The 15,983-nt window shown below is 37.2% G+C and overlaps 1 protein-coding gene and 1 pseudogene across 1 annotated transcript; both read right to left on the bottom strand.

The window, feature by feature from the left end:
- Window positions 1–3,432: 3,432 nt before the first annotated feature.
- LOC112829252 (olfactory receptor 4C45-like) lies at window positions 3,433–4,440 on the bottom strand. The gene has a single exon (XM_025878724.2). The coding sequence runs from the start codon at window positions 4,438–4,440 to the stop codon at window positions 3,433–3,435; it is 1,008 nt and encodes a 335-aa protein (XP_025734509.2).
- An 8,502-nt stretch (window positions 4,441–12,942) lies between these two features.
- Window positions 12,943–13,930, bottom strand: LOC112829254 (olfactory receptor 4C5-like; annotated as a pseudogene).
- Between the last annotated feature and the right edge of the window lie 2,053 nt (window positions 13,931–15,983).

Raw genomic sequence — 15,983 nt, 5'->3', positions numbered from 1 at the left:
GAAGAAAACTCCAAAGATTAGAGAGAAATGTAAAAATTTTAATTTGTTGTCTGGCTACAGTAAGCAGCTACAAAATGGGTTTGGTAACGCACAAAGGCTTTGGGTGAGTCAGGCTTAGATTTAAATTCTGGTTCTGGCAAATTTTAGCATATTGATCTTGAGCTATATAATTATTCTCTCCAACCCATTGCTTCCTAATTCATGAAATGGGGAAATCAGTATCATTGGAGTTATTGGGCTGTAGTAAGAATTGAATAACAAAAAATTGTGACTACAAAGTACTTTGTACCTAGCAAACACTAAAAAAAAACCCTGTCACAATTATTTATACTAGCATTGTTTTATTGATGTTCACAGAATCCTGTGGGTATGTTCACCATTATGTTCAAATAAAGAAATGTTTTAAACAGAGGTAAGTTCAGTTTGAGGCTTACATTAATGAAAGAAATATGGACAGAAATTACTGCCTCCCAAACATATAAATGAGTGAGTAAGTCAGAACTTTGTTCACAGAAGGTGCTCGAGAAATATTAACTGCCCTCATCAGCATTATGAGCATCATCATCCTTATTTTTTTAACTTATTTAAATTCAATTAATTAACATATGATGTATCATTAGTTTCAGGTGTAGAGTTCAGTTATTTATTAGCTGCATATAACACCCAGTGTCCATTACATCATGTGTCCTATTTAATACCCATCACCCATTGATTCCATCCCCCCACTCAGTGACTCCATCCCCCACCCACCTCCCCTCCAGCAACTCTCAGGTTTTTTCCTATAGTTAAGAGTCTCCTAAGGGGGTCACCTGGGTGGCTTAGTTGGTTAAGCATCTGCCTTTGGCTCAGGTCATGATCTCGGGTTCCTGGGATTGAGTCCCGGGATCGAGTCCTGCATTGGGCTCCTTGCTTCAGCGGGGAGCCTGCTTCTTTCTCTGTCTGCCACCCCCCCAACTTGTGCTCTGTTTCTCTCTCTTTCTGCCAAATAAATAAATAAAAAAGAGTCTCTTAAGGTTTGTCTCCCTCTCTGATTTTGTCTTATTTTATTTTTCCTTCCCTTCTGCTATGATGCTCTGTTTTGTTTCTTAAATTCCACATATGAGTGAAACCATATGATAATTTTCTTTCTTGGATCGTCATCCTTATTTTTACATTATCCTATTTCATCCTATCTTTCTTGGGGACTACAGTTAGATCTTTAAAAGATAAGTTTGATATTTTAAACATAGTGTTGCTTGCATATATTTAGAAGATGGTCACTCACAGGAAATTATGGCAAAACATCTATTTTTAAGAATTTATTATTGAAGTGTAATTGACATAAAGTGTTATAAAGTTTCAGGTGTACAACATAGTGATTTGACAGTTCTATACATTATTCATTGCTCTCCAAGATAAGTGTAGTCACCCATCTGTCACCATAAAACAGTATTAAACTATTATTGATTATATTCCTTATGCTGTACTTTTCATCCCCTTGACTTATTCATTTTATAATGAAATTTTTACCTTTTAGTCCCCTTTCGCTATTTCACCCTTCCCCCCACACAATCACCTCTGAAAACCACCACTGGCAAACACCACTTTTTTCTCTTACTTTAAGAGTCTTGTTTGTTTTGGCAAAACATCTATTTTTAAAACGCCTTCATGTAGACTGAGATCTAATCTGATATAAAGTCCTGAGAACATGAGAAATGTCAGCATCACATGATCTTCCAAACCCTGGTTATGAAATCACCTTCTGAAGACAAGTTTCTGAGCGCTTTCTCAGGAATTCCAGGCTCAGTACAGAGATAGGTCTGTTTGTCCCTGGCACTGGGCTCTCCCTTCTCCTCCTTTGAGAGCACCAGAAGCGATCCCTCATTGGCTAGAGCTTTTGAAATAAGTTCTGCTCAGACATCTCACAGTTGCTCCAACCAGCTCCTGCATTTGTTACTGCAGAGATGTGTAAGGGCATTTGTATCCCAGGGAGTTGGCAGTGGGCTAGCTTTTAGTGTCCAGAGATCTGCTCACAGGTCCAGTTAGTTTCTTTGCTGAGATAGTAACTTACCACTATGCTGTCCCTACTCATACGCAGATACCTTTTATGACTTATTTTAAAGTGAAGTGAGGCTGGCACAGATGTTTTGTCCTCCTGTGATCATGGTTAGTGAATGATGGTTAGTAGCGGTGTTCTTGGGCTCCTCTTGTCAGCATCTGTTGTCCCTGGCATACTTTCTGTCCTGGTGATATGTCTGAAGGCTGTAACCTTGTCTCAGCAATATCACTAATTTTTATCTGATTCATTTTTTCAATCTAAATCATTTAATTCTTACAACTTAAGAGAGAGAGTATGCAATGCTATTTCCATTTTACAGATTAAAAAAATCGGTAGAGAAATGAAGCAAAATGCTTGCATTGACAAGGCTAATTAATACAGGAGACAGAAGAAAAATCAAGCCTATTTGATCCAAAGCTCTTAATCTCTGACTTCAAAGTATCTATTTCTGAATCTCTCCTGGAATTTCATTATGTACATATTATGAATTCTTTTCTGTAATCCAGATCCATGGTTATTGCTCAGTTTTGTGACACTGACTTGTTCTTACATCACTGGTAATTTCCTGCCCCAGCTGTTCAGACTCTTCCTTTGTCCACATCTAAAGCACAACTTTAACATACAGATATTTTCTGCCTTAACTCTACAGACTTGATCACTTGTATTTCTTTTGCATCAGCCAATTCTCCAATTCTTTCTGTAGACAGTTGCGTACTACAGGGAATGGTGGTGATGTAATTTTTATAAAGTACCTTTGTGTGGAAGTGTTCTCTTCTTGGGATTGTGACAAGTAAAGAGTTTTTATTGCTGTGGTGCTGGAACATATATAAACCTCTCAAATTTAGGAAGATAAGAAAAAGTATATTTGAATGAAAGTGCTTCTTAGAGACTCCCTGGTGTTCTATACTTTTTGGCATATATAGTTCTACTCTTTTAAAATAAAACTTCATTCTAGCTGTAATGCAAGGTAAAGAGTGTTCAAGAATATTGCTGCTTATCTATTGGATACCCACAATCAGGGTAACATTATGACATTTGTGGCCTCTTGCTATTTTTGTCCTTATGAGTCATTCTCCTCCATTAAAAATTAAAAATTATATTTTATGAGAGCATTGGTATAAAGATGACTGTTCTGCAAGTTGGATTTAGATTATATTCATTTTTCTTCTTATTTGAAAAGAAATTAAAGGGCTCCTAAAATTATAGTGGGCTCTAGGCACCATGTGTACTGTGGCTTAATGGGTATGTTGATCTTGCCCATAATATATAGACTTCTGAAGAAAAGTGATCCAGACAGGACAGTTGACTGTCCCAAGTTTAATCAACTAAGAAGGGGAAGAAATCTCTCTAAATTATCACTAGATATGTTTATGTAAATACTGTAATCACAAGTTTCATTTATCATCAGTTTTCATTATTTGCTCCCAGAGTTTCTTCATGACATTTTTCACTTCTGCGTTTCTGAGGGTGTAGATTAAAGGGTTCAACATGGGAGTTACTATGGTATAAAACACAGTCACAGCTTTGTCAGCAGAGAAGGAGGTCATGGGTCTCAGGTACAGGAATAAACAAGGTACAAAGAAAAAGATGACAACAGTGACATGAGAAGCACAGGTAGACAGGGCTTTGCGACGCCCTTCAGAGCTATGGGTCCTCAGAGAGTGCAGGATGACAATGTAAGAAGCAACCAGAACAGAAAAAATTAAGAAGCATAGTGATCCACTGTTGGCAGCAATCAGAGGCCCCAAAGTGTGAGTATCTGTACAGGCTAGTTCCAGGAGAGGTATTAAATCACACATAAAATGGTCAATGACATTGGGGCCACAGAATGGCAACTGGACCATGAACAAAACCTGGATCCCTCCATGAAGAAAGCCTAAAATCCCAGCCATTCCCAGCAAGAAAGTACAGACAGGTCGGTTCATGATGGTCATGTAGTGCAAGGGCTTACAGATGGCTACATAGCGGTCATAGGCCATGACAAGTAATATGATGATCTCAACTCCACCAAAGAAATGTTCAGCAAAGAGTTGAGTCATGCAGCCATTGAACGATATGGTGTTCTTGTCAGAGATCAAGTCAAAGATCATTTTGGGTGCTATGGAAGAAGAGTAGAAAGCATCTAAAATGGACAAGTGGGACAGAAAAAAGTACATGGGAGAACCCAGGGCTGGGCTGATGAAGATGGTGACCGAGATGAGCAGGTTACCTGTCAGTGTGATCAAGTAGGTGATTAAAATTACAGCAAATAAGAATTTCCTCAGTTCTGCGTTCTGGGTCAGGCCCAGCAGAATGAATTCTGTTACATTTCTCCTCCTTTCCATGGATTCAGCTTGGGTTATGTTCCATTGGGAAAGATCACATGGTCCATCTGGAAAGATCACAGAAAATCTGAGGAGCATTTTTAATTCCACACTGATTATCTTCCATAACCTCTTCAGTCCTGGCCTCTGGGATTGATAGAACCACACCTTCCACTCACCTCAACTACTTTCGAGGTAGTGATAAAAGGGAATAGAAAGAGGCTAAATTTTCTTATTCATCTAATTTGAATAGTGACAATATGTTACAAACACCAGAATAAAAGCAATTTTTTACTATGACTGTTGACCTATGATTGACTTCTAAACTCTGGCTCTAAAACCTTACAGATGGCTTTCATTCACTATTTTCTGGGACAGTTTCATCAATAACAACTATTTTGAAGTTATATTTGCCCACTGGCATGTATATTTATAGGTATAGGAACACAATACTCTTTAAAATGTCAAGTGTGTATCAGATAGGAAAGTGCCATCCTTACTATAACTATACCAGAAGTGTTCTTTGAGATAGGATTCCTTTCTGTCAAATGAATGCACATACACACAGAGAGACAGAGCTGCAGCTGGAGTTTTTCCCCTTCAGAATGCCAAGGAACTATCTTTATAACAGCTCTTTGAGCCACATTCCCTCAACAGCCCTGGATGTTGTGTCTGACTCAACATGACTAATACATACTCACTCTTCTCACATCTTTGGATGCAGATATGTCAGTGGTACAAAGTTCCCTGAAAAATCCTTAGTAATTCTTAAATGAATTTTCTGTGCAATTGGTCTTTCATCACATAAAGAATAATGCTCTGGAGTAGATTTAGAAACCTAGTCACTTTTACAAATGGAATTAAATGAGTCCTGACGTTTCCCTGAATTACCTGTTGTAAAACAGAAATGTTATCTAAGATAATACAAGTTTTTCTTTTGACATAAGTTTAGTCAATTAAGGTGAACTTAAAGTATTCATTGCTAATTGGTGGAAAATTGAATATATACAAGAATGTATTCTTTTTTTGAATGATCTGTACATGCATTTTCAATAGTGAGTACATGTTACAAATGATCATAGGATATTTTATTCCTTCTCTCCCTCTTTTTCTCCTTTCTCCAGTCCCTGCCAAAAAAAAAAAAAAACCCATAACAACGTATTTTTCCTCAAAAGTTTCTGGACACAGAATTCAGCATCATGACCTTTCAGTTTCAATAAAGGTTAGGAAATTATCTTTTGTTTTCCAGAAAGCTCAGTCTTTTTAGTTGTTTCTTCTCTATCCATGGCTGCTATAGGTGGCAACTATGTGCTTCATCATCCATAATAGATTTAATCCACTAATTCTAACTTCAGTGTGGCACATGGAAGTCATGAAAAGGGGAACCAATTTGAAATAATCACATATAGAAACCTACTGAAGCAATCTACTACTACATACATGTGAACCACGATTTTATAAAAGTGACCTTAGTAGTTCTCAACAGCCTCTTGTGTGGCATCATTACAGATCACTTTTTTACTGATATTTTCATGTCATCATGTTCAAATTCATCTTTAGAGAAAAAGATTACCTTCAGTTCACAGAATCTAGCTATAAAAACTATTTGGTAAAAATAATTTGGGTAAATTAAGTTAATCTTTTTAAAATTTGTGGAAAAAGAATTAGTTATTACTCACCTGGATCTAGTTGATTGTGGATTCCACTGTTTTCAGATTGCACCCACCGATTATTTTCTTCCCTTGAGAGCATAGCCCCACAGCTGCAAATATACCATGTGAACTAACAAGTGGGTCACTGCAATTCTCTGTCATACAGCTCCTCCAGAATTGGTCATTTTAGTTTGTTTTGGTTCCCATTATCAGTCTGAATTTACTTAGAAAATGAGCTATTTTAGTTAGGAAACTTCATACTCTAGGATTTAATTTCCACTCACTTTCTTGACCTCTTACGGAAATATAGACACGTCTTCAAAGTACATATATTTTTCAGATCTCAGAACTATATTTAATCTAAAGTAAAAATATGGGAACAAAGAAAAAACTTTGTTAGAAAAGGCTAGTATATGGAACAATAAAATATATAAGTGCATCAGATCCAGTTGATTGGATTTTTTTTTTCAAATCCTGCCAAATTTATGTTTCCCAACAAGTCCATGAGCAGTGTGAAGAGAATTCTTTTTTATTCCTCCTTTTAACCACCTAAGCTTGAGAGCAGTGTCTCCCATATGAATCTTAAGCTTTTTGGTTGCTCTGCCTCTGTCATTTAGTTAAATGTTCTGTAATTCTTCCTTCATAGACTCTAGAGAAATACTTAAATAGACTTTCACAAAGTGCAGGATTTGCTAATGCATTGACCTCTCAAGTCCTCAGAGGATTAGTAATTGGTCCTGTTGGAATCTTTGCTGGAAGCCTCAGTCACCGCCTTTCATTTGTGCCTGCTTGACCCCCACAAGATTCATTAGAGGCCAGTTTTAGAAATGCACTTGTACTTTGGTGAAACATGTGTCAGTGGCTATAGTTTAGGATGAGATTTTGGTAAGAAAAGTAGGAAGGCTTCCTGATAGGGCTTTGCTGTTCATTTTGACATTGTTGAGCCTGGCACAGGATAGGGGGTGGTTTTAGGCATAGATCAGAGTTCAGAGAATGGATTTCTCTCTGAAAATATGACTGTTCTACGTATATAGTTGTCTTGAGCATGGAAATGTCATTGAAATGACATTGAAAATGTCATTTCAAAATTCCTCAAAAGTTCCTGGACACAGAATTCAGCATCATGACCTTTCAGTTTCAATAAAGGTTAGGAAATTATCTTTTGACATTGAAACGTCAAATGACATTGAATATCAATGACATTGAAATGTCATTGAAAACTGTTTCAAGGTTATGTGCCATGTTACTCTGGGAGACTGACATTTTTATTAGTGGCTGACAAAGGAGACTCAGATGGCAGAATTCTCAGCTACCCAAGATTGGGTAATTTATGAGCCCTAGATCTATCGACTTCCTTTGGATGAAAGATCCTTATGATGTGTTCATGGGAATATAGCTTTTCTCTCTTTCCCACACAGAAGGAATTGTGGAGATTTACAGTAAAGAGCAGTCCTTCCACATGGTCGGCATTGAGATAATCACACCAAGGTAAACATCATATATAAAGACATTAAGAGGTAGAGGATGGGAACAGCATAGAAAGGAGGCTCCACTATAATCTTCTCTCCCTCAGTTTCCGAGTTTTTAAAAAAAGATTTTATTTATTTGACAGAAAGAGAGACAGTGAAAGAGGGAACACAAGCAGGGGGAGTGGGAGAGGGAGAAGCAGGCTTCCCACTGAGCAGGAAGCCCAATGTGGGGCTTGATCCCAGGACCGTGGGATCATGACATGAGCTGAAGGCAGAGTCTTAATGACTGAGCCACCCAGGTGCCCCAGTTTCTGAGGTTTTGAAGAGCTGGATGAAATCATGCACAAATCACCTTGAAAAAAATCAACCTTTACCTTTAAGGAAAGTGATACACTCCTGAAGTCCCGCACCAGTGTCTTCAGCCCTGTCCTCAACAGTTAACAATTTTCCTCACTCACAGTCTGTTTCTTTCCCTTTTTTTTAAAAATTGTGGTAAAATACACATAATATAAAATTTGCCATTTTAACCATTTTCATTTTTAAAGATTTTATATATTTATTTTAGGTAGAGTGAAAGAGTGAGAGAGAGAGAGAGAGAGAGAGAGAGAGAGCGAGCATGGCAGGGGGCAGAGGGAGAGGGAGAAGCAGACTCCCTGCTGAGCAGGAAGCAAGACCAGGGGCTTGATCCCAGGACCCTGGGATCATGACCTGAGCCAAAGGCAGCCATTTAACCAACTGAGCTGCCCAGGCACCCATAACCATTTTCAAATGTACAGTTCAGTGTCATTAAGTACATTCACACTGTGTGCAAACATCACCACCAACCATCTCCAGAATTTTTCATCTTTCCATTCTAAGAATCTATATCCTTTAAACAATCACTGCTCATTTCTTCCTTCCCCCAGCTTTGGAAAACACTGTTTGCTTTCTGGTTCTTTGAGTTGGACTATTTTAAATATTTCATATAAGTGGAATATTGCAGTGCTTCTTCTATCACTGGTTTATTTTACTTAAGAGTAATGCCCTCAAGTTTCATCCATGTTGTCACAAATGACAGGATTTCCTTCCTTTTTAAGGCTGAAAGGTATTCCATGTCTATATATACTACATTTTTTTGTTTGAAAGATATGCATCTGTTGATGGACACTGAGGTTGTTTCCACAACTTAGCTATTGTGAATAATGCTGAAATGAGCCTGGGAGTGCAAAGAATTCCTTGAGATCCTGATTTCAGTAGTTCTGGATAAATACCCTGATGTGGGATTGTTGGATCATATGGTACTTTATTTCAATTTTTTGAGGAACCTCCATCCTGTTTTCCATAGTGACTGTACGAATTTACATTTTTACTCTCAGTGAACAAGGGTTCCCTTTCTCCACATCTTTACTAATACTTGTCTTCTCTTGTCTTTTTGAGACTGACCATTTTAACAGATGTGAAATGATACATCATTGTGGTTTTCATTTGTATTTCCCTGATGATTAGTAATGTTGAGCATCTTTTCATTTACTTGTTGGCCATTTGTATATTTTCTTTGTGGGAATGTCTATTCAAGTCTTTTGCCTATTTTTAAATTGGGCTATTTTTGCTATTGAGTTGTATGAGTTCTTTTTCTATTTGGATACTACCCTGTATTACACATATGGTTTGCAAATATTTTTTCCCCATTCTATAGGTTGTCTCTTTACTCTGTTAATTGTTCCTTAGCTGTACAAAAGATTTTTAGTCTGATGTAGTCCCATTTGTCTATTTTTGCTTTTGTTGTCTGTTCTTTTGGTGTCATATCCAAGAAATCATAGCTCATTCCAATGTGATGAAGATTTTCTGCTATGTTTTCTTCTAAATGTTTTACAGTTTCAGGCCTTCCATTTTAAGTCCATTTTGAGTTGATTTTTGTAAGGTATAAGATAAGCATTCAATTCCATTCATTTGCATGTGGATATCCACTTATCCCAGCACCATTTACTGAAGAAGTTATTCTTTTCTCATTGTGTATTCTTGGCACCCTTGTCAAAGATCAGTTGACCATATGAATAAGCATGGGTTTATTTGTGTGTTCTCCATTCTGTTGCATTGGTCTATGTCTATCTTTATGCCAGTACCATATTATTTTAATTACTAGAGCTTTGTAATATAGTTTCCAGCTTTGTTCCTCTTTCTTAAGATTGCTTTGGCTATGGGGGTCTATTGTGGTTCCACATGAATTTTGGGATTGTTTTTTCTTTTTTTTAGCTTTATTTATTTATTTTAGAGAGAATGAGAGTTTGAGGAAGTGGAGGGAGGGGCATAGGGAGAGGAGGAGATCTCAAGGAGACTCCACAGTGAGATAGGAACCTGACTTGGGGCTTGATCTCACAGCCCTCAGATCATGACCTGAGCTGAAACCAAGAGTCGGATGCTCAACTACTGAGCCACCAGGTGTCCAAGGATTGTTTTTTCATTTCTGTGAAAAATTTCACTGGGCTTTTTAAAAAAATTAATTAATTAATTAATTTTAAAAATTTTATTATGTTATGTTAGTCACCATACAATACATCATTAGTTTTTGATGTGGTGATCCACGATCCATTGTTTTCGTATAACATCCAGTGCTCCATGCACTATGTGCCCTCCTTAATACCCATCACTGGGCTAACCAATCCCCCCTCCCCCCTCCCCTCTAACTCTAGATCACTTTGGATAGTATGGACATTTTGGCAACTTTGAATCATACAATCCACGAACAGAGGATGTTTCCATATTTGCCTTTTTTTTTGTTTTTACTTTCTTTCATATATGTTTTATCACTTTCAGTTTACAAATCCTTAAATTTTTTAGTTCAGTTTATTTCTAAGTATTTCAGTCTTTTTTTTTTTTTTGTAACAGTGATTCTGACCTTATAAGGCAAGTTTAGTAGTTATTTTTCCTTTTCAAATTTTTAGAAGTGTTTGAGAAAGATGGGCAATTATTCTTTAAATGTTGCTTTCAGATTTCACCAGTGAAGCTCTTTGGTCTTGGGATTTTCTTTCTTGTGAGGTTTCTGATTATGGATTTAATTTCCTTGCTCATTAGTGGTCTGTTCAGATTATCTTATCTTTGTGCATCAGATTTGGTAGAATGTATGTTCCTAGGAATTTATTTCTTCCAGGTTATCCAATTTTTTAGTGTGTAATTGTAGTAGTTTCTTATAATCCTTTTATTTCTGTGGTATGAGTTTTAATGTCCCATCTTTCATGTGTGATCTTTTCTCAGTCTAGCTAAAGTTTGTCAGTTTTGTTTTACTTTAAAAAACAACTTTTATTTTCATTGAGATTTTTCTATTGATTTTCTAGTCTCTATTTCCTTGACCTATTGTAATCTTAATTATTCCTTCCTCTGCTAACTTTGTTCTGAGTTTTTTTTTCTCATTTCTTGAGTTATACTGGTAGGTTACATGAGATCTTTTTAAATGTGGGCATTCATTGCTATAAATTTCTCTCTTCATATTGCTTTTGCTGCATCCCATAGGTTTTGGTGTATAATTGTAAATTTTGTTTGTTTTGACATGTTTTGTAATTCATAGAAGGGATATAACATTCTTCCAGGTACAGCCATACAATCTCGCACATGTTATATCCCTTCTATCTCACATAGAAGAATCACAATTCCCATTTTGATTTCTTCTTGACCCATAGGTTACACAATAATGTGTTATTTAATTTCCATGTATTTGTGATTTTTCCAGTTTTCCTTCTGCTGTTGATTTCGTTTCACTTCCTTCTGTTCAGAAAAGATACTGTATGATTTCAATCTTTTTACATTTTTCAGGACTTGTTTTGTGACCTAATATATAATCTATCTTGCATCATCTTCCATGTGCACTTGAGAAGAATGTATATTCCTCTGCTATTGGATGGACTGTTCTATATATGTCTGTTAGGTTCATTTTGCTAACAGTGTTGTTCAAGTCCATTGTGTTCTTATTGATTTTCTGTCTATATGCTGTATCCATCACTGAAAATGGAGCATTGTTGTCTCTTAGTACTATTTTGTTATTGTCTCTTTCTGCCTTTATATCTGTTAATATTTGCTTGATATATTTAGGTATTCTAATATTGGGTGCATAAATATTTATAATTATTATATCTCCCTGGTAAACTGACCCTTTTACCATTATATAAAGTCCTATTTGTGACAGTTTTTGTTTTAGAGTCTATTTTGTCTGACATAAGTATAGTCCTTGCCCTCTTTCAGTTGCCATTCACATGGAATGTCTTTTTTTCATCACTTCACTTTGAGACAATGTATGTCCTTAAATCTTAAGTGAGTCTCTTGCAGACAGCATAGAGTGGGATTAAAAAAAATCCATTTAGTCATTTTATGTCTTTTGACTGGAGAGTTTAACCATCTTACATATAAAGTAATTACTTATAGGTAAGGACTTAGGCTTGCCATTTTGTTTACTGTGTGTCTTGTAGCTCTTCTGTCCCTCTTTTCTTTTCTTACTGCCTTCCTTTGTATTTTGTTGATTTTTTGGTATTGATATGCTTTCATGATATTCTCTTTCTTTTGCAGAACTTTTGTCTTGGTTCAAATCTGGACTCCTTTTATTTGAATTCTTTCTCTTAGAATGGCACCGTGTCTATATCTCAGATTACTTTGCATACCCGTTGCATTGTTTGCATTTGAAGTCTGAAGGTTGTTGTTCAAATTTGAATGTGTAGTCTTTCTATCTGGCTTACTCAGTTATCATTAAGTCCTTTTTTGTCCTAGATACTTTTGTTCCTATTAGCTAAGGCAGAAATCCATCTAACCACAGATACTTCACAGTTGAAGTGGTGTATAGCATGTCTTTGACAGAAAAATATTCCGCCATTTTTTTTTGCCTGGGAATCATGTGCGAGATTGTATGGCTGTACCTGGAAGAATGTTATATCCCTTTTGGGATTTAGTCAGAAAAAATAATTTCCTCTAGGAAGAGCCCAGATTTCATCATAAATGGTGCCCGTGGAATTGTGCAACAAGACAGCGTTAATTTTGGGATGAATCCTCTCTCGTTCTTTAAAACTCATTCATTTCTGGTTGATCTTTATTTCTTATCATCAGAAATCTACTTTGACTACACATATGGGATTGAAACTATGCATTTTTGCCTGAATACTTAGATATTATGCCTTTCATTGAAATATTTTATTGTCCAGTTGGTTGTATAATCTATACCCAGAGCTTTACAGAGAATTTTTCCACTGAATACCTAAACTCAGGTATTTTTCTATAGGTTGTGACAATATTATGCTGATTAGCAATGTCTTTTTGATCAATAACTTGAAAATTCAGAGTTTTCTAATTGGAAGAGATTTTAGTCATCATTTAATCAAAGATTGATATGAAAGAGGAAACATTACAGATTACAGAAAGCCAGGGAGCAAAATATACTTAAACTCACATATTTTGACTTCAAGAACATCCTTTGTATTAGTTTTATTTCTTAAAAGAAGAATAAAGTTTGTTTTTTTCCTTCTCTAGTCACATGAATTGTTACCCAAGATTACTCTGTGACTCCAGAGCTTCCTCATGGCATTTTTCACCTGAGTTTCAGAGGGTGTAGATTAAAGGGTTTAACATGGGTGTTATCATAGTATAAAACACAGCCAATGTTTTGTAAATGGGGAAGGTGACCATGGGCTGAAGGTACACAAATATACAGGGTACAAAGAATAGGACAACTACAGTAACATGGCAGGTGCAGATGAACAGAGCCTTACACTGTCCTTCAGTACCATGAGTTCTTAGGGAGTAAAGAATGAGGATGTAGGAGGTGATAAGAATAGAAAACATGAGCAGACACATCAGCCCACTGTTGGCGGCAACAAAAAGTCCAAAGGTGTGAGTGTCAGTGCAAGAGAGTTTAGCAGAGGGAAAAGGTCACAGATGAAATGGTCAATGACATTGGGGCCACAGAAGGGCAACCAGACTACAAAGAGAATTTGAATCAGAGCATGAAGAAATCCCCCAGCCCAGGCCATGGCCACTAGGTGGACACGCATTCACTTGTTCATTGTGATCCTATAGTGTAGGGGCTTGCAGATGGCCGGTAGTGGTCACAGGCCATCACTGTGAGCAGGATGATCTCAACTCCTCCAAAGAAATGCTCTGCAAAGAGCTGAGTCATGCACCCAATGAAGGAGATAGTTTTCTTTTCAGTGAGTAAGTCAAATATCATTTTGAGATCCATGGTAGAAGAACAGCAGCGGTCTACGAAGGACAAGAAGGACAGAAAAAAATACACAGGGGAGTCCAGGAATCTGCTGGTAGTGATCGTCATGGCAATGAGTAGGTTGCCTGCCACAGTGAGAAAGTAGATGAATATAAACACAGTGAACAAAAGTTCCTGCACATCTGGGTTCTGTGTCAGGCCAAGCAGAATGAATTTGGTCACATTGTTCATTTGTTCCATGAATCCACTTTGGCATCTGAATATTTGATTTATCTGTGATTAGCACAGGGATTGCAATTGTGGCGGATAAATTTGATCAAGCAAATCATTTCTGTCAGGATTGTCTTCTGTGAGACTGATGGAAACCCCAAGCAGATAAACTCAGACTTAAAGTTGGGACTTACTACTAGTTATATAATGAACACATTGCCTCTTCACCCTCTGACTGACACACAGACATATGTGCATACACATTCACACATACACTCATCTATATCCACAAATACAGGAATGTAGTTCCCTTCCTGTAATTGCACCTGGGTAGATATTGAACAATTGCCATAGTATTTTCTCCCCTAAGAAATCCGGACTGAGAGGAGGACCAGAGGAGGAGTAGAGGCTTGAATTCATGAGAGGCTACTGCCCTGTGTCTCTTCTCTAGTCACCTGTGCTTCTGAGGCTAAGCTGCAGTTTGGTCTTCTTGCTCTTTGTAGCTTGTTTCAAGGTGACTATAAAACATCAGGCAAATTCAATTTGAAATTAAGCTGATGTACTCACATTTCAGAAAAAACTGAGTGAATGTTTGAGGCTCTAGTAAGATATACTTTGGCACCTAGATTTGTGAGCTTACGCCACATTTAAACAAAATTGTCTAAGAACATCATCAAATAAGAAAAAGGAAGAATACCCTGAAGGGGAGGAAACAGCTTGGTGCAAAATGCAAAATTCTCTGGATGTATTTGGAACTTTAGAATGCACTGTTTGGACAATTTTGTTATGTGTAATTTTCAAGGTTATTTTGCACATAAAAACTCAGATTAAGGAAGCCTAGGAGAAACTCTCTGGACGTATTGAGAAAACACATTCTTTAAAGGTGAAGAAGCAAAATCATCCTAATTTGTTTGACAGAGTTATGTTCTTTACATTCAGATAGACTGTTTCTTCATTCTGTTCTCACTGCTTAGCAGCCATTTAAAGATGTGTACAGACCTTAGTCTTACTGCGTTTAAACTTTCTCCCATATATAAATAGGAAATATAACAAATAGCAAAGGGGTATTTAGAAAGTCATTATTCCATAGAGCAAAGTTTTATTCCAAAAGGTAAAACATAGCTTTCTACACACTCAAAATTCTTTTTTTCTTTAAATTTTTTTATTGTTATGTTAATCACCATACATTACATCATTAGTTTTTGATGTAGTGTTCCATGATTCATTGCTTGTCTATAACACCCAGTGCTCCATGCAGAATGTGCCCTCTTTAATACCCATCACCAGGCTAACCCATCCCCCACCCCTCCCCTCTAGAACCCTCAATGTGTTTTTCAGAGTCCATTGTCTCTCATGGTTTGTCTCCCCCTCCGAATTCCCCCCCTTCATTCTTCCCATCCCGCTGTCTTCTTTTTCTTTTTTTTTTCTTAACATATATTGCATTATTTGTTTCAGAAGTACAGGTCTGTGATTCAACGGTCTTGCACAATTCACAGCACTCACCATTAGCACATGTGCCCCCAATGTCTATCACCCAGCCACCCCATCCCTCTGACCCCACCCCCCCTCCAGCAATTCTCAGTTTGTTTCCCGAGATTAAGAATTCCTCATATCAGTGAGGTCATATGATATATGTCTTTCTCTGATTGACTTATTTCACTCAGCATAACACCCTCCAGTTCCATCCACGTCGTTGCAAATGGCAAGATCTCATTCCTTTTGATGACTGCATAATATTCTATTATATATATATACCACTTCTTCTTTATCCATTCATCTGTCAATGGACATCTTGGCTCTTTCCACAGTTTGGCTATTGTGGACATTGCTGCTATAAACATCGGGGTGCATGTATCCCTTCGGATTCCTACATTTGTATCTTTGTGGTAAATACCCAATAGTGCAGTTGCTGGATCATAGGGTAGCTCTATTTTCAACTTTTTAAGGAACCTCCATACTGTTTTCCAGAGTGGTTGCACCAGCTTGCATTCCCACCAACAGTGTAGGTGGGTTCCCCTTTCTCCGCATCCCCGCTAACATCTGTCGTTTCCTGACTTGTTAATTTGAGCCATTCTGACTGGTGTGAGGTGGTATCTCATTGAGGTTTTGATTTGGATTTCCCTGATGCCGAGCGAT

The sequence above is a fragment of the Callorhinus ursinus genome, unplaced genomic scaffold, assembly GCF_003265705.2.
Source record: "Callorhinus ursinus isolate GAN/ISIS: 27379988/994484 unplaced genomic scaffold, GSC_fseal_2.0 scaffold21, whole genome shotgun sequence".
NCBI classification, from domain to species: domain Eukaryota; kingdom Metazoa; phylum Chordata; class Mammalia; order Carnivora; family Otariidae; genus Callorhinus; species Callorhinus ursinus.
The sequence above is the reverse complement of the archived record's forward strand: the minus strand, read 5'-3'. Positions and strand labels throughout refer to the sequence as shown.

What these genes read in the sequence shown, in the direction of transcription:
- LOC112829252 (XM_025878724.2), bottom strand. Translation starts at nt 4,440, where the DNA reads ATGCTCCTCAGATTTTCTGTGATCTTTCCAGATGGACCATGTGATCTT.